The sequence below is a fragment of the Aedes albopictus genome, chromosome 2 (assembly GCF_035046485.1).
Source record: "Aedes albopictus strain Foshan chromosome 2, AalbF5, whole genome shotgun sequence".
Lineage (NCBI taxonomy): Eukaryota > Metazoa > Arthropoda > Insecta > Diptera > Culicidae > Aedes > Aedes albopictus.
This window is the reverse complement of record NC_085137.1, coordinates 169,002,206-169,024,748: the sequence shown is the minus strand read 5'-3', so window position 1 is coordinate 169,024,748 and position 22,543 is coordinate 169,002,206. Positions and strand designations below refer to the sequence as shown.

The 22,543-nt window shown below is 39.1% G+C and overlaps 1 protein-coding gene across 1 annotated transcript in view; it reads left to right on the top strand.

Annotated features, from left to right (window-relative positions):
* Window positions 1-1,114: 1,114 nt before the first annotated feature.
* The window catches only part of LOC109398676 (netrin receptor unc-5), a 611,474-nt gene continuing 590,045 nt past the window's right edge, over window positions 1,115-22,543 (top strand). Inside the window, exons 1-3 of the mRNA XM_062850694.1 lie at window positions 1,115-2,491; window positions 18,845-20,067; window positions 20,429-20,645. Of these exons, the coding sequence (XP_062706678.1) occupies window positions 19,450-20,067; window positions 20,429-20,645 (835 nt within the window). The 5' untranslated portion in view covers window positions 1,115-2,491; window positions 18,845-19,449. The remainder of the gene's footprint in view (window positions 2,492-18,844; window positions 20,068-20,428; window positions 20,646-22,543) is intronic.

Below are 22,543 nucleotides of genomic sequence, written 5' to 3'. Positions count from 1 at the left end.
TATAAAAATGTTCGATGGCTATTAAATGATCACTTTGAATGCTATAACAGCCCTCGCTGACGGCAAAAATAAGAATATTTCTTTGGAAATTACCCACTCTAAAAGTTCTTCGGAAATTCGTTTCAGATTTCTTTTGGCTATTTATTTTGGAAATATTTTCAGCAATGCTTTTGGATACACCTTGAGAAGTTTTTCTTATTTTCCTTCGGTAATTGCGATCATTTCATTACGAAATTCTAAGGCAATTCTTTCAGCAACTCTCTTTGCAAATTCTTTGTTTTCATTTGGCAATATACAGGGGGTGGCCAAAATGTTTGAAGTAGATAACTTTTTCTACTCTCACGAAAAAGTTCAACATGCTGTAACTTTTCATTTTGGTAATTCCTTTAAGATTTCCTTTATTGTGAATTCTTGATTTTATTTTAAAACTGCTAGAAAACATCTCATAGAGTTTTCAAAGTAATAACAGAAGGAATACTGAAAGGAATTACCAAAGGAATTTCCGTAGGAATAATCGAAGAAATTTAAAAAAAAATGTGCCGTAGATGTTTACGAACGAAATGACTATGGAATTTTGAAGCACTTGGCGAATGATTAAATTTTTGAATTATTGAAAAATTACCAAATAAATTGCCAAATGAATAACAAAAGGGACTGCCGACAAAACTGCTAAAGAAATTGGCAAAGGAAATAATAAAGAAATACTGTATCATACTACATATGTCTACTGATCAATTCGCAACGTAACTGCCTTAAAACTGGAACAAATCAAATGGAAATTGCTGAAAAAAAATCTAAATAAATTGCCGAAGATATTAAAGGTATGATTTGAAGGGAATTCACGAATTATTTTCTAAGGGAAAATCCGAAAGAGTTGCTTAATCAATTCTAGTAGAAGAAGTTCCCACAAGTGTGTTGAAAACATGACTATTATCAAAGGGCTTTCCAAAGAAATTGTAAAAAAATCAAATTGAAATTACAAATAAATTATTAGATAAGTATACAATAATAAATTGCACCGTCAAGTATCAAACTTGAAAACTCTCATCCAAACCTTTTTTATCAGCCTAGGTAACCTCGCAGTTGCAATTGTACTTTTCAATTTGACAACGAAAATACGATTCAGTAGCGCAAAAAAAAATAAGAACGAATCCTACCAACTCGTCCAAAACCAAGACCTCTAACAATGGTTAATTTAATTTTCCAATTGCAGGTATCACCTGGTCCAATAGAGGATCTCACCCTCGAGCTTTTGCTGTTGCTGCTTCCACACTACACACTACACACCGCTTCAGCTTCAAACGGCTTCAACCTCGCTCTCTCGCGTGTCTGCCAGCATAGCTAACCGATCTCTCCCAACAATCATCAACCGGCAAGCAAGTGAGCGAGCTTCGGGGCAGGCAAGGCAGGATCGCATCGCCCTCCATGCGTCCGTCCCAGCGAGCTCAGTCATCGTCGCGGATGCAATGCAACCGGTCGTCGTCGTTGTCGCCGCGCCGCCGGGTGATGTTGTAACGAGCGTGTGTGGAGTAGAAACTACGAAAAAAAGCGAAAACCGGCTTCTGAAGCGAGCGCAGAGTAATATGTTACTCGACTAGAGAACGACACAGCGCTTCTACTAGGAGAAGTTCGTTTCGTTCCGTTCCGGGGCTCACTCCTCGGGGAAGAAGGATATTTATCCGAACAACGACACAAACGACAACGGAAGTGCCACCGCCGTTCCTCGCGCCTTCGCCGGTCGTCCGTCCTCTCCGTGCTTCACGTCGTTGGGAAATTTATAAGAGTGCTGTTTCAATTTGTGTGAAAGCGAATCAAGCGCGAATAAGGATGTGAAGTGAAAATCTGCCAGGGACATATACGTCGTCCTGGTCCTGGAGAAGTGCTAGCAGAAGAAAAATTGCCATTCCGGTTGCCCGGAATAAATAGTCGGGGAATCGAGAAGAAAAGTGGTCTGCTCTGTGAGCTTGGTCTGGATCGACCCTCTGTGCTGGTGTAGTGTGTTTCTTGCGACCCTAAGCGGGCCAATTTTCCGACAAGTCGACCGGAGAGTGTTGTAAGCCTGGTCCAAGTGAGTGGCAAATGTGCATCGGATGTGGAAAGGGGTTTTTCCTCTCAATTTCATCAATGCTCCCAAGCAACGGCCGGCGTCAAAGTGGGGGGCTGAGCGGAGCTTGAAACAAAAGAAGAGTGAAAAGTCAGTGTTGTGGTGATTTTCACCCGGTTGGTGGAAGATTGGAAAGGTTCTGTGGTGGGGTGCGCAACGAAGAGTGGCAAGAGTGTAATTAAAAATTTATTGAAAAAATCTTAATTAGAAAACGGGTGCGCAGCACCAACCTCCGAGAAGTAGAAGCAACGTGTGACCGTGTGACGTTCGGTGAAATTATTTGCTGTTGACGTTGAACGTTCGATCGCTTGAGGAGTAAGAAAGTGGAAGAACAGAAACAAAACATTGACCGTTCGAGAGCTTGGGAGGCGTTCAGGAAACATCGTGGTATGTTGGATTATTTGACATAATCTTGAGTTAATGCTATGATAATGACTAAACAAATTATTAGTATTATATTTCATAGAGATTTACCCATATCTGATCAGCACCCTATTAATAATGTACGAAGTATGACCAACTTTTCCAGAGATTATAAACTGAAATATAGTGCTGTTTTCAAGATATTCACTTAAAAAGTGTAGGGCAGCACTTTTTAAGTGAATATCTTGAAAACAACACTATATTTCAGTTTATAATCTCTGGAAAAGTTGGTCATACTTCGTACATTATTCATTAGCTTCCAAATTGGCTCATTGCGTGGTGCGAACGTTGCTGCAATAATTACATATGGACGTGGTTTTCGAGTTCTTTTCAAATGTGCAGTAAATTTATTTTTCGAATATCTCAACCATGGCTTAAAACTTGAAGTTAGAGTTGTTAATACGGAGGTGAATCTTCCATTCAAATAATATTTAGTTAGAAATTTGTTCAGGGTGAGTTTCCGATTTGACTACGAACCTATGGGAATTATGCTACAAAAATGAACGGGGCTGTCCAAAATCCACAACATAAATGCTTCGTCATTGATGGACGCTCCTTTACTGGATGGTGCTGTAGTATAATTGATTTTATATCTTAACCCAACGAAAAGATACAATTTTCAAACAGTTTCAAACAATAAACAAATCGCTTTCGCTCTTCTACTCAATAAATGGGTGAGACCTTTCCAATTTACATTATATATCATCCAATATGACACATTTACATATATTTCAACCATATTTACCATATACAATCTGGAGCGTTTGGTACGGTATGTCCACGCATCCTTCCTCCCCTATAGATTCAAGAATTACTTCGACGAAAGAACAATCATTCAAAACTCGAGGTACTTCAAAGAATTATCTTTGCGGCAAATACAACACAGTAGGCCTGGCCGCTTTGATGCTTGTGTCATATCTTTGATATGCTGCAAGCCTCAATATTGACAAGAAAAGTAATCGGACATGATCTAACCCGATTACTTTCCAGGATGCTTTCTCGTACTGGCTGCGTTTGTATTAGATTAGATTAGATTAGATAAACAAATCGCTTTCGCTCTTCTCAGGATTCATTAAAGAATTCCTCTCGGGATTCCTTTTTAATATATTTCTCTCGGGTTTTTATAAGGGACTTCTCTGACATTTTCGAAAGGATATCTTCTGCGATTTCCCTCGGGATTCCTTCCGGGATTCTTTACAAGATTCCCTCCTAATTGATTCTGGATTACCTTCAGGAAATTCTTCTGAGATTTCTTCAGGGAAAAAACATCCTGCATTTGAAATGCTACACAATAGCTGTCAGATTTTAAGTGACATTTGAATTGGTAACATAGGGCAATTTTGCAGTCGAATTGCTATGATACGGCAGCAAGCAGATATAATGCAGTTTTGAAGCTAAAATACAGCTCATTAAAACACTTTTTGGTTACATGGGTATGCATACGATTTTTTTTTATGTTTTCGATTTTTTTTGCTAGCCTAGCATTTTAACGACAATGTACTTTAAATTTATGCATTATGCAAATTAAATTCAATTACATTGTTCATTGACCATCAGAAAAGCCCATGACATGATTGTATATTTAATTTTTCGTGGATCTTGCCACCTCTCGCACTTTCTTCTTGGCGTGCTTCATAAGATCGGACAACCGTTCCGACGATGGTTTTGCATACGTTGACCCAGTTTTTCTTGAATTTTGTGACGTCCTCTGCTCCTCTATCCTTTTTCCGTAGTTTCCCTTTCATCAAAGTTAACTATTTCTCAATGGGCCTTATTTACGGGCAATTTAGAGGATTCATTGCCTTTTCCACAAATTGAACATTGTTTACTTCATACCTGTCAAAGGTGTCACGCGCATAGTGGCAGGATGCCAAATCCGGCCAAAGTAATGTAGGACCGTTGTGCTTTCAGATGAGTGGCAGAATGTGTTTCTGGAAACATTCCTTCCGGTATATTTCGACGTTCATACCTGGGACGGTGAAGAAAGGTGACGATTTCATACCACATTGACAAATTGCTTGCCTAACCAACACATTTTCCCATTTTTTTTTCGCAAAAAATCGATTTCTCCTAATTCGTAACATCCGTGTCAAGCTTAACAGTGAAAATCTGTGCCCCTGGAAGTACCTTGTAGTCCAATTTGACATACGCTTCATCATCCATGAATATGCACATGCAATTTTTGCTCAAAACATCGTCGTACAGCTTCCAAGCCTGAGTTTTCACATAATCCGCCAGAATTTGACTGCATTTTGGACATTTCTGTTTTGGGTAGGTCTTCGGGGTATTACGCTCCTTGGCGCGTTGAACCATACCAACAGTCGTTTCACACTTTTTTGCGTAATCTCTAATGGATACCTCCTATTTTCCTTCAACGATTTTGCAAGTTTTGCTGTCCAAATTTGACTTGGACTCACCTGTTTTTTGCCGCGTCCGAGTAAGTCTTTCAGAGTGTTATGCATACCAAATCGTTTGATAGCATTTTGGACAACAAAAACCCTAACACATTCAATTTTTTCTAATTTTCTTAGCGATGATCATTTTTCCTTGCAGTGCCTGGTCACAATCGATTTTCGCTTCTCCTCCGTAAACCCTAGCATTGTTTCACTTGAGGAAAAACTTTAACTTTTATTGAAGGTTATCGTTTGTTTACAACGTTAGCAACACAAAGACACAAAGCAGTTAACAAAATAAGGCATAGTCTTTTTAATACAGAGCCTCAAAGGTGTACTCCATAATTAACGATACAGTCCTTATATGGATCCTTGCTTCCGACATTATCTCTGGTAACTGAATTCCTTCAGGGATTTATCGCGGGATTTATTAAAAAAAAAAAAAAAAAAAAAAAACAGAAATCTATTAAGACTCACCCGGCGATTACTTTAGAGATATCTCTCGGGGCTCTTCTATGAATTTATTTCGGCTGTTTTTATCGCGATTTCTTTTGAGATTCTTTCCGGGATTCTTTCGTTGATGCTTCTCGAGTTTTCTTTAGTGATTGCTCCTGGGGTTTCTTCAGGTATTTCTCTGTCTAGGGTTCTTCGAGCACTTTTTTTTCTGGAATTCCGTTAGAAGTTCCTATTAAAATACCTATAGAAATGTCTCCCTGGATTCCTTCAAGGGATTATTTCGGCATTCCATCGGGATATTTTCAAACGTTTCATCAGGGATTTCCCTGGGATTTCATGTTTTTTTAATACTTTTTTGGGATTTTACTGATAATTTACGAGATTGCATCAGAGAAAGCTCAACGATTCTTCCTGAGTTTTGATACGGGATTCCTTCTGGAATTCATCTCAGATTTTTTTCCCAGATTTACTTTAAAGATTTCTCTCGATATCCATTCAAGGATTGTTTCATGGATTCTTTCAGAGATTCCTTCTATAATTCCTCCATTGGTTTGGAGAATCTTACTGCTATTGCTTTTGAAATTTATCTTAGGATTACGTCCGGGATTTGTTCAGTGATTTTTCTGTCAAGGACACCTCAATATTTTTTTTTGAATTTTTGCATTAGTTCACCTTGACATTACTTCAATAATACCTTTAGGGATTTCTCCTGGGATTCCTCTAGAATTCTTGAGATTCTTACTTGGATAATTATTCCTCTGTTTCCTTCAAGGACTCTTCCCGGAATTCTTTCGAGATTCTTTCAAGGGCTTCTTCAGGATTCTTTTGGAAATTTCTTCTGGAATTCCTTCCGGTATTGATTAAGGTTTTCCTACCGAGATTCCTGTTGAATTTTTCTTCAGATTTTTTTCGAGATTCTTCGAATGATTTCTTCAGAAATCATTTCGGGTTTCTCCCCTAAAACCTCTTTCGGAATGTCTTTTTAGATGTCCCCTGGGATTCCTCCAGGATTTTTCCAGAAACTCTGCTGGTTACTCTTTTAGAGATAACTTTCTTGGGTTGCTCCCGAAGTTCTTTCGGGCATTTTAGGGCCAGGATTTTTGTGGATTTTTTTCAAGATACCTTCCAGAATTTCTCCCAGGTTTATTTGAGGGGTTTCTTCTAGGTAACTTCCATCATCGATTTGGGGAACTTATGTTAACGACAAAACAGACAAATATCAGACCTCTCAGTTGACTGCTTCTTATCGAGAATGCCGCAATTTGATGTGCCGCATGTATGGGTTTGTTGCATTTTCACAAATATACTATATTAACAATATAGGTCACTTCGTGTTTTCACATACAACGACATGGAGACGCCGTTTACGAATGATTACAGCACCACATGTTGTCAGAAAAAGTCAATAATTGAATTTTGATTAATTTTAGTTTACCGTGCAAGGTGACATTTCTCGAAAAAAGATGTTAGGGATGTCGAAGTTTTTTGTTCCCAAATAATCGAATAATAAATAATCGATTTACAATATATGTAGGTACACCAACAAAATAATATTTCATTAGATGACATCTACGAATATAAATAGTCTACTTAGCTGTAAAATACTCAATATCTGTAGAAGAATTTGAATGCTCCCTCATTGTAATGTCATCGAAATCGTTTAACTTCGAAATTTAAAATTTTCACCCTCAAAATTTGTTGAACTTGGCTTCGCAGTGGACACAGTTATAATTCCAACCGATCTATCACATCACTACCGCACGCTATGTCTGAACCAGCAGATTATAAAAATTGAATGTACATCGGGTTTCTTTCCATAAAACATCAGTATTCAAGCTATATTTTCATTTTAAAATATTCTATCGGTGAAATTTTGATTTTTCCATCTTTTTGACCGTTTTTCATACAAATTTACTTGAAATCATCATTTTCGGTCAAATTCTCTCCCATACAAAATGTATGGACAAATTTTCACCGATAGAATATTTTGAAACCTTCTGCAAATGAAAATATAGCTTGAATACTGATGTTTTATGGAAAGAAACCCGATGAACATTCAATTTTTATAATCTGCTGATTCAGACATAGCGTGTACCGTCCCGGGATTCGCGTAACCAAGAAGAAATTGATTAACTCTCAGAGTGCGTTTTTACATTTGTTTAATTGCCAACGGGGTAGTACGGACTAATGATAAAAACAAAACAATCAACACAATTCAGGCCAAACATGTCTAAAGGTCCTATCTGCAGAAGAGAGGCTCTCTTTGGTTTCTCTCTCTTTTGTTAATATCTCAGCTGTTTATTTGTTTCATGATTATCTCCTTGCATTGAACGATGGTAAAAACAATCGTCATTTGATTTGTACTGTATAAAAATAGTTGAAAAGTGTATCATTACATTGCAATAATTGAAAGAGAAAGTGAACAAAGAGAGCCTCTCAAATGCAGATAGAACCTATTGAAATGTTTGGCCTGAATTCAGCAATATGCTTCGTCGGTACTCGTACACAAACACACTCAGACAGATCTCATCAGTCATCATCATTCATCGTTATTATAGTACAAGGAGGCAGTTACTACTTTACTCCAACAAAATTAACTTATATGTTGCCCCGGTGGTTGCTATTTTCCTTTGACAATGGCTTTTAATGTCATCTTTCTTAATGTCCACGCTGACATACATACATCGGATTGGATAGCTTACAAAAAATCTGGAAGATCACCAACCAAGTCTGGCGTTTAGTATCATACAGGTGTATCTACAATGATCGATTTCTCTTCATCGATTTTCCCTTCGGATTATTCCGGGAAATACGACCAATATTCGGATGATCTCTGGGCGTGTTTCAGTAAAGGACTACTAGAACTAGCATCTAGAAGATCGCGGTAGGCGGCGCTCGCGGACGGTTGAGTTTTTGGTTTACTGTCACGTTTTTTCACTTCCGCGGATTTTAGATTCGGCCGAGAATTTGTGTAAAAATTTATTTGTATAAAAATTAGATAATTCAATGTTGTGCGAATTTCTATTTGGATGGTGCTAACATGAGTTGAAGGTGAAGCTTTCCAGTAACATCCGGCGAAGTGCATAAAAGTGGAAGAAGAGTTTTTGGGGAAATTGATTCTCCGAAGAAAACAATGATTGAACGGTTTGAAACACACCGACAAGTGGCCACCGTTGGCAAGTGATTTTTTTACGGTAACAATGTTTCCGTTGGAATCGGTCGTCGTTTTGTTACTTTTCTCTTCGTCGCGTCCCGTAGTGTCAAACTGGCAGATCTGGGGTTAGTACTCGTAGGTCGTGCGTTTAGCCGTGAAGATTCTTTGGTCAGTTTAAGATTTACGGAACTGTAGCAAACGAAGAAAATCATCGAAAATTCAATGAAAATGTGTGGAAAACTTGGTTTATGTACCAAATAAATTATCTCATTCTGAACCGTTGGTGTGTGTAGATCGGTGAATGGGGTGGTCAAATTCGTGTTGAAAAATCGGTTCCTAAGGAAATTGGCTGATGGTGACAATCAGTCGCTAGTTCGTTTTCATTTTGTTCTCTAGGACGAGAAAAGTGTTTTTGAAGTGTTTGAGACGCCACTAGCAACAGAGCAATTGAGGGATGAACATCGAGATTGGTGAGTTCGTTTCATGCTATTATTCTATTGTGAAAGCTTAGAAATGATAAATTTTCTTTTGATGCGGTCATCTTGGTGCTTAAAACATTTTTGTACGCTGATTTTTTTTATCTTTCCTTGTTATCTTTGATGCTATGCTATTTTTTTTTCTAATAAATCAAACATTTTATTAAAAGTAAATTGAGCTGTATTGGTTTCTGTTTTTGATATTTTATTATATCAGACTTTTACAATAGGTAATAGTTTGGATTCACTTATATGTATACATATCTTTTAATTGATTATGTTTGGCTACGCAGTCATTTATTGAACAAACGACGTTCTTTATTTGCCCGACGTTTCGACACGGGGATTGTGTCTTCCTCAGGGGGTAAATATTTGTGTCGTTATTTGTCCTATGTTTAGTCGAACTATAACTGTCGGGTTTAGCGAATTTTGGTACATGACTTTGAAATTTCTAATTTTTTTTTTTTCCCGCACAACTTGTACTGCTCAATGGCGCAATCTTTCTAATTTCTAGTCCTTCTTTCTTCTATCCTACGGACTGGTTAACGTGCCCTATCGGTGTTATTGATTCCCTCTCATCTATGCTATCGTTTCTCGGTGTCTTACGCTCCCTTCTGCTTTTTATGTCGTGCAACACTGCTGCGTATGTCGTACTCAGTCTGTCTATGTCGGTTCGTTTATTAACTGTGTTGTCGGTGTTCGTGATGTGACACATCTCTAAAAATGGAAGTGTGGATTGTTTGTAGCTATGGTCAATAATTTGTGTGTGTTCTAAATCGAATCGGTGATCTTGTTCTATACAATGTTGTATTAGTGCTGTGGTTGTTTCTATCAGTGATGCCTTGGCTATTTCTGTGTTAGTATTGTTATCATTTATCAGTTTATCTAACCTATTAACATTCGATCGGTGCCCTGCTAGTCTTTTTCGTAGTGTGTTTGTGGTCATACCGATGTAGCTACATTCACAGTTACTACATGGTATTCTGTATACTGCATTACTAACATCATCTCTGTTAACTGGATGCTTGACTAGTGTGTGGAGGCTTTTGACTACTCGGTTCTGTTTTGTTGTTATTGCCAAGTTGGGATAATCTTTGGCTAATATTTTTATAATTTTCTGGGAAAGTGAAGGTATGTACGGTATTGCCCTATATGTTTTTAAACTATTTGTCGTTTCAGATTGTTCTGCTGCAGGATTTGTGGTGCTGGAGTGATTGGAGATGACGTTATGTGGAGATGGTGTTTGGTTCGCATGATTCACATCAGAAGATGCATTTGGATGGTGGCAGAGTGGTTCGGTTTGTTGCTGCATCTGATTTGAGGTGATTGGTGATTCGATTGGTGTGGATTCGTTGGCTACCAGGTTGGATGGATTGTGATCCGGTCGGTTCTGATTGTTCTCGGTGATTTCGGTCAGTGCGGGTGGTGTGGCTGCGATTGGTGGGCTGGGAGGCTGGCATGATGGTCGGCTTTGGGTGATTTCGATCATTGTGGGAGGTGTGGGTACGGCTGGCAGAATGGCTGGTGGGGTGGGCGGCTGGCGAGATGGTCGGCTTTGGGTGTCCTCGGTGATTACGATCATTGTAGGTGGTATGGGTACGGCTGGCAGAATGGCTGGTGGGGTGGGCGGCTGGCGAGATGGTCGGCTTTGCAGGTCTTCGGTGATTTCAGTCAGTGTGGGTGGTGTAGGTGACTGTTTTTGGTTCTCATACAGGTTGATTAATCGATTGATTAATTGTTTGGGGTAGTCATTCAGCTGGAGATGTCGGTGGATGATGTTCACTATTTCCTCTGTGGACTTATTTCGGGTGAGGTACCAGACCCTGTGGATGAAGTTCTTGGCTACGTTCATCTTGTGTTTGAGTTGGTGGTGGGATTTGTAGTTAAGCATGCGCCCTGATGCTATCGGTTTTGCATACCACTCCGTGGTTAGGGTTTGGTCTGGGTTTCTGATTACCGTCACGTCTAGAAACGCCAGTTTTTGGTCTTTCTCGGCTTCAATGGTAAACTGAATTCTCGGTTCCACATTGTTGAATGCTTGCAGGACTTGTTGCTCGGTGTTCCGTGGTATCGCCATGAATATATCGTCCACGTATTTCCTGAATATTGTTATCTCGAACGGTAGAGATCTCATAGCTTGAGCGATGACTGCATCCAGTACAATGTCCGCCGCAATTGGCGACAGCGGGCTTCCCATAGCCGTCCCGAATGTCTGTTTGTAATACTGCCCTTCAAAGCAGAAATAACTGGCCTCCATACAGTACTCGACGATCTCCAAAAACAGATCCAGATTGATACGGGTATCAACCTCATTCCACCGGTGAATGATGTTTTTTGTGACCAGGTGCCGCGGTACGTTTGTGAAAAGAGACGTCACATCCAGAGAAATCATTACATATCCTTCTGGAAGTGTGATGTTATTCACTTCGTCGCAGAACTCAAATGAGCTGGCCGTGTTGTAGGGACTGTGTATCGAGCTCTGGAGGATGTTGGCTACGTATTTGGCGAGTTTGTATGTCGGGGCTGTTACGTTGGGAGTGACAGGTCGAAGCGGCAGGTTCTGCTTATGCGCCTTCGGCTGGCCGTAGATCCTGGGACAAATCGCGTTGTTCGTGGTTAACTCCTTAGCTGTCCTGTAGGACACCCAAAGCCGACCATCTCGCCAGCCGCCCACCCCACCAGCCATTCTGCCAGCCGTACCCACACCTCCCACAATGATCGAAATCACCCAAAGCCGACCATCATGCCAGCCTCCCAGCCCACCAATCGCAGCCACACCACCCGCACTGACCGAAATCACCGAGAACAATCAGAACCGACCGGATCACAATCCATCCAACCTGGTAGCCAACGAATCCACACCAATCGAATCACCAATCACCTCAAATCAGATGCAGCAACAAACCGAACCACTCTGCCACCATCCAAATGCATCTTCTGATGTGAATCATGCGAACCAAACACCATCTCCACATAACGTCATCTCCAATCACTCCAGCACCACAAATCCTGCAGCAGAACAATCTGAAACGACAAATAGTTTAAAAACATATAGGGCAATACCGTACATACCTTCACTTTCCCAGAAAATTATAAAAATATTAGCCAAAGATTATCCCAACTTGGCAATAACAACAAAACAGAACCGAGTAGTCAAAAGCCTCCACACACTAGTCAAGCATCCAGTTAACAGAGATGATGTTAGTAATGCAGTATACAGAATACCATGTAGTAACTGTGAATGTAGCTACATCGGTATGACCACAAACACACTACGAAAAAGACTAGCAGGGCACCGATCGAATGTTAATAGGTTAGATAAACTGATAAATGATAACAATACTAACACAGAAATAGCCAAGGCATCACTGATAGAAACAACCACAGCACTAATACAACATTGTATAGAACAAGATCACCGATTCGATTTAGAACACACACAAATTATTGACCATAGCTACAAACAATCCACACTTCCATTTTTAGAGATGTGTCACATCACGAACACCGACAACACAGTTAATAAACGAACCGACATAGACAGACTGAGTACGACATACGCAGCAGTGTTGCACGACATAAAAAGCAGAAGGGAGCGTAAGACACCGAGAAACGATAGCATAGATGAGAGGGAATCAATAACACCGATAGGGCACGTTAACCAGTCCGTAGGATAGAAGAAAGAAGGACTAGAAATTAGAAAGATTGCGCCATTGAGCAGTACAAGTTGTGCGGGAAAAAAAAAAAAAAAAATTAGAAATTTCAAAGTCATGTACCAAAATTCGCTAAACCCGACAGTTATAGTTCGACTAAACATAGGACAAATAACGACACAAATATTTACCCCCTGAGGAAGACACAATCCCCGTGTCGAAACGTCGGGCAAATAAAGAACGTCGTTTGTTCAATAAATGACTGCGTAGCCAAACATAATCAATTCCACCAAATCAGTCGATTTATCATCAGTCATATCTTTTAATTATTCTTCCATCATATTTGTACAGTTTGTCCTATGAGTGTCGATTTGAAGCATAATTTGAAAAAAAAAACTTGTTAGCATTTTAGCAGCATCTTTGAAGCTTCAGACTATCCGCAGTAATATCTTGTTTCATTTTGAGCATAGGCTTATGATAACAAAAAATGTACATATGTCAAATGACATATTGCAAGCGAAACAAAATGGGGGCATTGTGATAGTTGCTGTAATTGCCAGCGCCAGATGGCGCTTAAGCTTAGGCTTTAAAGCCAGGACATATGGACAAATGCCTGTGTCCCATCCCAGGAGAAGAGACCCCAACTATAACGGAGTGTGCAATAACCTTCTTAGCTGCATCACTCCCAACGATCTCATGTTCAAAAATCATTCCCCTACACAGAAACGGTTGGTACGGTTGTCCCCGTTTCTTCCTTCATTCAATTCAAAAAGGTTTGTCAATCATGTCATTCATAAGTGGATAACCTGATTGCCTTATATTTTTGAATTATCTTTCAATCCAATAGTCTGCACAGTGGGCCTGGCCATTTTAATATTTGTATCACATCTATGATATGCTGCAAATATTAATGCTGACAAGAAAATATCAGAAGAAATTTTGATATTTCCAGGATGCTTTTCAATACTGGCTGTGCAAGCACTAGAATAGAATAGAATAGAATAGAATAGGACTACTAGAACTAGCATCTAAAACAACAAAAACAGCCGAAAATGATTTGCTGGTCAATTTATTAACCAAAGAGAAAGTCGATGAAGAGAAATCGATCATTGTAGATACGCACGTATGATACCTACTATAAGCACGAGAAGTGCAAGACATTGCATCCATTCCGTGCTTACAAAAAATGAGTTCCGGGGCCGGACCTGAGAATGGAAATATTTAATTTCGATTAATTTCGTTGTTCTTCCGAAGTGAACTGTGAGTTTATTCGAATACTGATAGTTTTATTCCGGACTAATCGGTATTCTTGCGCCTGTGGCTCAGTTAGCAGCGGTTAGCGACAGTTAGGAACGGATAAATGCGGATTTTTCAATTAGAAAAAGGATATGTCATTCCCCTTGGTTTCCTCCTAGAGTTTTTTTTTTCAGAGATTCATTCAGGAGTTCTTTTTGAAATTCATCCAAAAGTGAATTCAGAGATTGATTTAAAGTTTTTTTTTCTGAAATTTCTCCAGAGGTTCTTCGAGGGACCCCCAGGAGTTCCTACAGAAATAACTTCAGCAATTTCTTCTGCTGTTCCTTCAAGAATTAATTCTAGGAATCCTCAAGAACTCTCTTCTTGGATTTGTTAAGAAGTTCCTTGTAAGATTTCCTAATAGGAGTATCTTGGAGTCTTTCTTGGATTCCTGTAGAAGCTCCTTCAACGATTCCCTCAGGAGTTTTTTTTACGAATACCTCCCGGAGTTCCTTCTTGAATTCCTCCAAAATTTTCCAAGAAATACCAGGAGTTGTTTCAGTGCTGATTGCGTTTTATTCATGGAGATATGTAATCCCAGAAGGAACTTTTGAAAAAAAAAAACCAGAACGAACATCTGGAGGATTTTTTTCAAAACTGCAGGAGAAATTTGATAAAAATAAATGTTGGAGGATGAAGGAGGAACGCTGGAACGCTCTCCCTAAGCAATCCCGAAAGGAGTTCCTGAAATAATTCCAGAATTATTTCTAGGAGGAATCCCCCAAGAGCTTCTATAGGAATCTTGGAGAAAAACAATCCAGGGTGCAATTCTTTAAGAGATTCCACAAGGAAATTCTTGTGTAATTTCCGGAGAAAATACCGTTCATAACTCGCTAACGGAAAGCTCGTTTAGGGTCTTCTGTGTTTAGTCTGTTATGTACGTTTATCAGTTTAAAGTTATTTCGCATGTCCCGCGAGTCGCGACTTCGATTTGGTGCTGCAACGATAATATACGCCAAAAATTGTTTAAGAAGAGAGCATTAAATTTGTTCTAATTTGAGTAGTTGAAAAAAAATCGATTAATGTTAATCGATTATTTCAGAAGAAATGGGCATCCCCATCATGCAATGACAGTTCGACAGAATAAACGTCATTCGGATAGCGCATGCATTTAGTGTGTAGTAGTACCTCTTCTGACGCTTGGTGGCGCCACATTCACTAAAAAGGTGTCGCCAAAAAATCGTAAGAGTGACGTATATTGTTAATATAGTATATTTGATTTTCATGTCTGGCCCCTTCCAGTGGTACCGGTCTGGAACACCTATATGACCATAACTCCGGAACTGCTGGACTGATCCAAACCATTTTCAATAGGAAACAATGGGACAAGGGTATGTAAGTTTATTCCTGTTTTATTTCAGGCTGACCATGATGCTACTTGTAAAACTGCGCAGCAGCCAAACAATAGCTCCAAAAAATAGTTTCATACATCTTTTTATATTTTTATCAATCTGGAATTTTCTGGTTAGATGTAATGACGTCCCTGATAATCGGAAATCACAAATGAGAGGCCTAGATGCAAAGGGGTGTATGTGACCATTTTATCGATTTTGAGTTTAGCATATCGATTTTTTTTTTAAGATTTCAAGCTTTCAGGAACTTTTTTAGGATTATTTTTGTGATGGTTCGAAAAATTACAATATATCAGAGAAAATTGGGTCGATTTTGAAAATCCATACATTATGTATGGAATAAAAAGTTGGTGAAAAACTTTAAACCTTATTTACTCGAAATTGTTTTTTTGTCGCTTACGTCTCTTTCTTTCTAACCCCCTCAAATGTCGATTATTTGTACACAATAGATTACTCTTCATTTTAGTCATTATTATTATTATATTGCTTCCTCGATATAGGGTCAAATAAACGATTAGATTCAGGTTAATAGACGTTTCGATTTTTTTAAATTTTATTTTTAATGTTTTTCCTTCTTTAAATAATGGCGATTCTTTCAAGATGTAGTGATAAAACTGTTTATTAAACTGACACAAATTTGGATTTTTACTTTTGTCGGAAAATTGTGTTGTTTGTTTTGTTGGAATTCGTTTAGGAGGGGAAACAAACAGTTCATTGAAGAAATTTGGAAATTTTGAGGTGAAATCAGAGTTACCCTGAGAATTTCTTAAGAAATCCGACGACCCTCCTTGGCGAGTCAACGAGCAATGTGACAAAAAAAGTGAGAGTCTGGCCATATTGTATGAACCACACAGAAAACCAAGGTTTTACACAAGCAGCCTCAAATTGGGCAAGAAATTATAATGCCCACGCAGTTTGCACTATATCATTGCCAGCTCACTACATATACATCTGGTACTCCATCGACTGTACCTTATTGTAGACCCTTGTGGTCGTAAGGTTAGTGTCACCGGGTGTCCCGCTTTGAGTGATGAAACTTTTTGCAAGAAATGTTTCTTCCTCGTAGAAACTTTAAGATTTTTTTTTTTCGAAGACATTAATGAAACAAAAATCACCATTTTTCATTGTTATATTGCTGTAGGTGTTTTTCCTGCCCAAAACACGAAAAAATATGCCATATTTGACTTGGTATTTTTCAAATTGTAAGTTTTTTGTTGATTCATTTCAATGGCTTTATTATTTATCTGTAGAGAGCTTAAATGTTTGCTGCATGTGAGCGTTCTTAAGAACCCACACTTAAAGATAAAAGAATAAAAAAGCATTTTTTTCTCGACCCTTAACATATAAAACCCCTTTTTATTCGCTTCAATTTTAGTATGGTAAACAATAATATATATTTTTCTCATTGATATAAAAATCAATAAAAAATAAAATTTCAAGAAAACAATAGTTAAAAGCACTTGACTATTCTGGGCTACTTGGTAAAATATGCGATTGAAAGTCAGATTTCTATAGAAAAATAATAATAAAAAAAAAACTAAGGTAAGGTTTTTGGAAAATTGAAGTTGTGTGACAACATAGATACGCGATGGATATTGCATCATACATGAGCAAAATTTCATTCGAACTGAAAAACGTCGCGTATACGCGATTCGTGCAATGAGCTGGAAATGTCTTTAATTATTAATCCTTTAGAGTTTTCCACGCGAGTGTTCTCGCGGATTTTCTCAGAATTCTTCCAGTGATTTTTTTTTTCAGGATTCTGAAAGTTTATAAAATTGACTAGGGTTTCATCCAAGAATCCATCAGGACATTCCATCAAATATTCTTCCACAAAATTGATAATCAATTCAGGATCTAATCCGGAGCTTCTTCAACTCTAAAAAAACAATCGACCAACTGGTTCAAGAGTTATATTTTTTTGAAAATTTTTAGTTTGTGACAACTTTAATGTTTTTAAATACACTGTATTAAAATTGGTAACCCTAATGACGAAATTGAAAATACTTCGCAGGCATCCAGACCCACACGTAGACTTTTGTCCATACAAAAGTCTTGAAATGTGTATGGAACATACAAATTTGATCGAACCCTTGCTCTTCACTAAGAGTCTACCTAAATTAAGGATTGGTCCTGATCATTATTGTATATGCTAGATTTGATGTTTTTCTATCATAAAATTCCAAATATTTCGCTGAAGTACACCAAGAAACAAAACAAACAACATTTGTAAACCCATGTAAGGTACACCGGGGCAAGTTGAAAACGGTGAAAAAGATAAAACAGTGGGTTTACATGATGTTATTCAATCATTATACTGTCTATGATCGCGTAACTGTCCCATATGAATAGGAAACCCAGCAAATATGGGACTGATATCACTAGTTTACAGCATTTTTGAACTCGGTAAGCTGATGATCATTTTTGGTGTAGAATCATGCGCTGAGTTCGAAAACGCGAAAGAAAAAAATTACAGAAGAGCGGAAATTTTTTCGACTTTCCATACAAGGTTGATGATTTGAAATTGACTTTTGTTCTATTTTTAAGCAAAGTCGCTCACTTCAAACATCTCATTATCCGTAATCAATGCTCCGATTGAGCTGAAATTTTTACTGTAACTCGCCTACATATGATATGTCAAATAAACGTCGAGAAAGAATTTTTAACTTGGTTTTTTCTTATTGAAAAAAATACATTTCTTCAAAATTTTTTGGGTATTTTGCTAAAATTTAAGAAGATCGTCTGTAAAACTCGCGAATACATATCTTGAATTTCATTAATCTGACGTAAAACCTGTATTCAGATGATCGAATGGTATTGCATTCAGCTTTTAATTTATGGAAATAGATTTAAAATTGGTTAAACAAAACGCAATATATTTGAATTTTAGTAAATTACATATTTTGAAAAGTTGCAAAACTCGATATTGAGCTATAACTCAAAAACTGTTCTACTTTAAATTTTTTGAAGGTCGGTTTTGAAATCAGCACTAAATTGTGCTTCAAAAATTTTGGTCGTTGACAGAAGTTCACGACTTTCGTTTTATTTTGCAAACTTGTGTATGCGATCATAGGCAGTATAAACCATTTGAATGCCATACAGTTTTTGAGTAATACATTCTTTTGGTGAAAGAAATTCAAAATGTATAGGAATCATTTTCAAAACTTAGCGTTTCATCTTGCCCCGGTGTACTCTATATTTTGATCGGCAGTGATATAGGGACTTGTCAAAAAATCGCGTGGGAAAAATCTCAAGCATGATATTTCAGGTTTTATTAATATTGATTTTCAAAATTATGTTGAATATTTTTGTACAAAATATTCAATTTGAACCTTGATTTGAACGTTTCCAGTGCAAGCTCTTGTGAAAAAAAAACTAACATGGATTCAATTTTTTAATCATTCCGAAAAAAAGCAAACACTTTTCAACCAGTTACCAAACAACCCATCACACTACATACCCAAAACCCTCATTCTCCATAACATACTGTTACACACATGTCAATTAATTCAATTTCCATTATTCTATAACCCACAGGAAAGCTGTGCTTGCTCGTTCGTACGTACAAGTACCGGAAAGTTGATCGACACGCCAACAGCGACCCATCACCACCGCCAGCCACACACAGTGCCAGCAGCGTGGAGACAAAGCTTCGCCACCGCCACCCATCAAGTTCCTGCTGAACGGTGCACAAGACTGACAACCAAGCAGCCGGGAGAACCGCGTAACGTAGTCCTGTCTGTTGCAGCCACACCAAACCACACATACCTACACAACAGCGATTACAGGCGGTTACGGTTTTCGCTGCTGCTACTGCTACTGCCATGTACGCTTACTCCACATTGATGTATTGTTATACCCGTGAACTGAGATTGTACTCTGTCGTACAATAGCTTCTAAAAGTTAGTTCCTCTGCCTCGCGAGAGACGACAACTAGCGTTTTTTTTTTCTGGTCCTCACTGATCCGGAACACACGTACGCCGGGTACACGTGCATCCTAGTGGGAGGCAACCCCTCGCGACCGCTGAGTGAATGAAGCCACCGAGTCTGCTGGCAAACGGCAGACCTTAGATCTCCCACTTGAACTCTGTCTGTATCCTACCTATACCAGACCAGTGTGCCAAGGGCCAAAGGCAGATAACATGAGCATAAATAAAGTTACGCTGTTTCAATTATTTATTATCGCTCTCTCGCTGAGCCCGGTAATTGGCTCCAAAGTGAATAAAGAGCGACAATTGAGACAGCAGCAGCACCACCACCAGAAGGATGCTGCATCAGATTTTGGTTACATCTCGGATTCGCACGGACTTCCCACCAGGTTCGGTGACGAGGACGATGTGATATTCGCTAAAAAGCAAAACGAAAGCGGCAACCAGCATCACCTTTTGGGGGGTGGAACAGGAGGAGGTGGTGGCATCCTTGGACAGGGTTCGGTGTCCAATGTGAAACCGTCGCTGCTGGGACACGGAACCAGCGACGACTACGATGACTATGATTATGAGCAAGAGCTGGATCATCCGGATGAAAACGATAGCCGTGGTGGGGGTGGCAAGGAGGGTGGCGGTGCCAATGGGCACGGATTAGATTCGGGAGATTACACGGATGGATTCGATGGCGATGCCATAGATCACATTGAAAGTTTTGGCGATGGCAGCGATAGTACCAGTTTGCTTCCGGTATTTCTGGTGGAGCCGCAGAGTACGTACGTGATTAAAAACCGACCGGCGGTGCTGCAGTGCAAAGCGTCACATGCGTTCCAGGTGAGTTGAGAATTATTTTTTTCTATTTCTTCATGATGTCAATTGCAGGGATGGTAGCGGTAACACTATACATAATCATTGACTGTGGACGACAGCTATGGGTTATAACCTCAATATGACCAAACAGTGAACAAGACTGTGACTGACTCATTGAAAAGATGACACCCCAGCCAGCCCTGTCGCGACATTAACCTTCGTGTGAAGTCCGATGCTAATATTTGAACCTCATTAGTTCCACGACTAATTAGTCGGTTGCGCACCAGCCGGCCGGACCGACCACGACGACCGTGTTTAATTCTGTTTGCATTCTCTTCATCCCTACAACTGTATTCCTTCTTCTCTCCATCCGTCTCGCCAACAGATCTCGTTCAAATGCAGCGGCGGCAACAAGCCTCCACTGACGACCCACGAGACGCATGTGGATCCGCACACCGGCGTGCAGCTGCAGGAGGCTAGCACTACCATAACCCGCGAGCAGGTCGACGAGTTCTTCGGCCGGGGACCGTTCAAGTGCGATTGCCATGCCCGGTCCTCGCGGGGCGTTGTGCGGACACAACCCGCCACCATTCAAGTCGCATGTAAGTGTTAATTAGCGTTAAGTGTGTGTTTGGGGATGGGGGAGGGAAACGGGAGCGGGAGTTATGTATGTTAGTTTCTTGCGATTTTTAATGGACCCGGTAAGAGTGGACGGGTTCTAGTTTTGCTGTCGCTGTTGAAGGAGGTGTCTTGGTCTAGGACAAGCCTGCCCAATCTTTTATCGCGCGGACCATAGGTGTAAGACTCCATTCAATACAGATGGTGGGCCAGAAATTCACAATCAGTTCCCATAAGGGAGCCAGCGGAATTTGATATTTTCAAACTATGGGAAGCTAGGATCTGGGACCATTTGGGCAGGGAGACTTACCGCTATAACTCCGTAACAACATGTACTTGGCGAATAAAATCTTTGAATGGACCCAGAATGTTGCCACTACGTGGCGCGGAAAGCAACTAATAAATTCCTAGCTCTGTGAAACTCAAAGGAGATGTCATGGCCAATAGACGTTGAAGATTAGAAGAAAGTCGGAATAGACTCGATAAAGTTATTAACATTTCACTGAAGTGATATTTTACTGCCTAAACCTCGCTTTTTCTAGTAACCGATTTCCGGTAGTAACTCTGCATTGAATATGGCTTCATTGTGACAAATTGAAATGTGGACAAGTATACCATTCCTCATTGACTGAGATGGCAAAATAAGAACGAGAAACGGATTTTTGGCTGCCATATCAAATATATGTCAGAATCTTCATGAGGTTCTTAAAGGAGTTTATTTATAATTCCTTCAAGAAGTCTTTCCGAAATTATTCCAGGAGTTTCTCCCAGGGTTCTCCAGAGAAAATTTCTCCAGGAATTTCTTATGGTATTCCTCCAGCAGTTCCGGGATTCCTACAAAAATCCTTCCACGATTTCTCCAGGTATTCCTCCTGAGATTTTTTTTAACAATTCCTTCGGAAATTCCTCCATCAATTCTTCCTGGGTTTCTCCAAAAAATAATTGTAGCATTACTTTGGAAGTTTCTTCTGGGATTCATCACGAATCTTCTTATGAGATTCTTCCCGTGGTTTATTTATTTCTTCTGGGAGAGCTATTTCTGGAGATCAATTGAGAAATTTCTGAGCCTTTTTGTTATTTCTGAAGAGGACCAATCTGGAATTCCACCAAGCGCACTTCCACCAAGCGGGATTCCTCCAGAGATTCATTCTTACAACACGTTGAAAAAATCTTGCTTTTTGTACGTAACATTAACGTGATGCTGGCGGTGGTAGAAAACCCCGTGAGTTACGGAAGGTTAATTTTGCGTAAGAATTCATCTCGAGATTTCTTCAAGAATTCCTTTCGGGATTCTTCCAGAAGCTCATTCTGAGATTCCTCTAGAAATTTTCTCATGGATTCCTCGAGGAGTGTGTTTGGGATTCCTCCTGTTTCATTCGAAATGTTTTCAAAATGTTTTTCAGGATTCCATGAAGCATTTCCTGGAAAAATGTCATATCAGAAAGAACTTTTTGAAAAAAAAAACAAAAAAAAATCTCTTGAAGAAATTCCTTAAGAAAATGAAAAATAATTTCTTAACTTCTGTGAGAACTTTGAAAGGATGTAAACATTATATTATATAATTCCATAAAGAAGTCGAAAAAAAATTCCTAGAGGAATTCTAAAATAAACTTCTGGAGGATTTTCTAAGAATATCTTAAAGAATTTCAGAATAACATTTCAAATAAATTCCAACAGGATTTACAACAATTCTGGAAGGCATCCCTGGTAGAATCACAGAAGAAATTCCCAGAAAAATCAAAGAAGGAGTCCCAAACGAATCCCGGAAGAAATTCCAGAAAAAAAAACAGATAGAACTTCTTTGAGGAATTTCGGAAAGAATTTCTGGAGGATCTTTGAAAAGAACTTCTTCAGAGTGTTTCCAGAAAGAAAGTCTGAATTT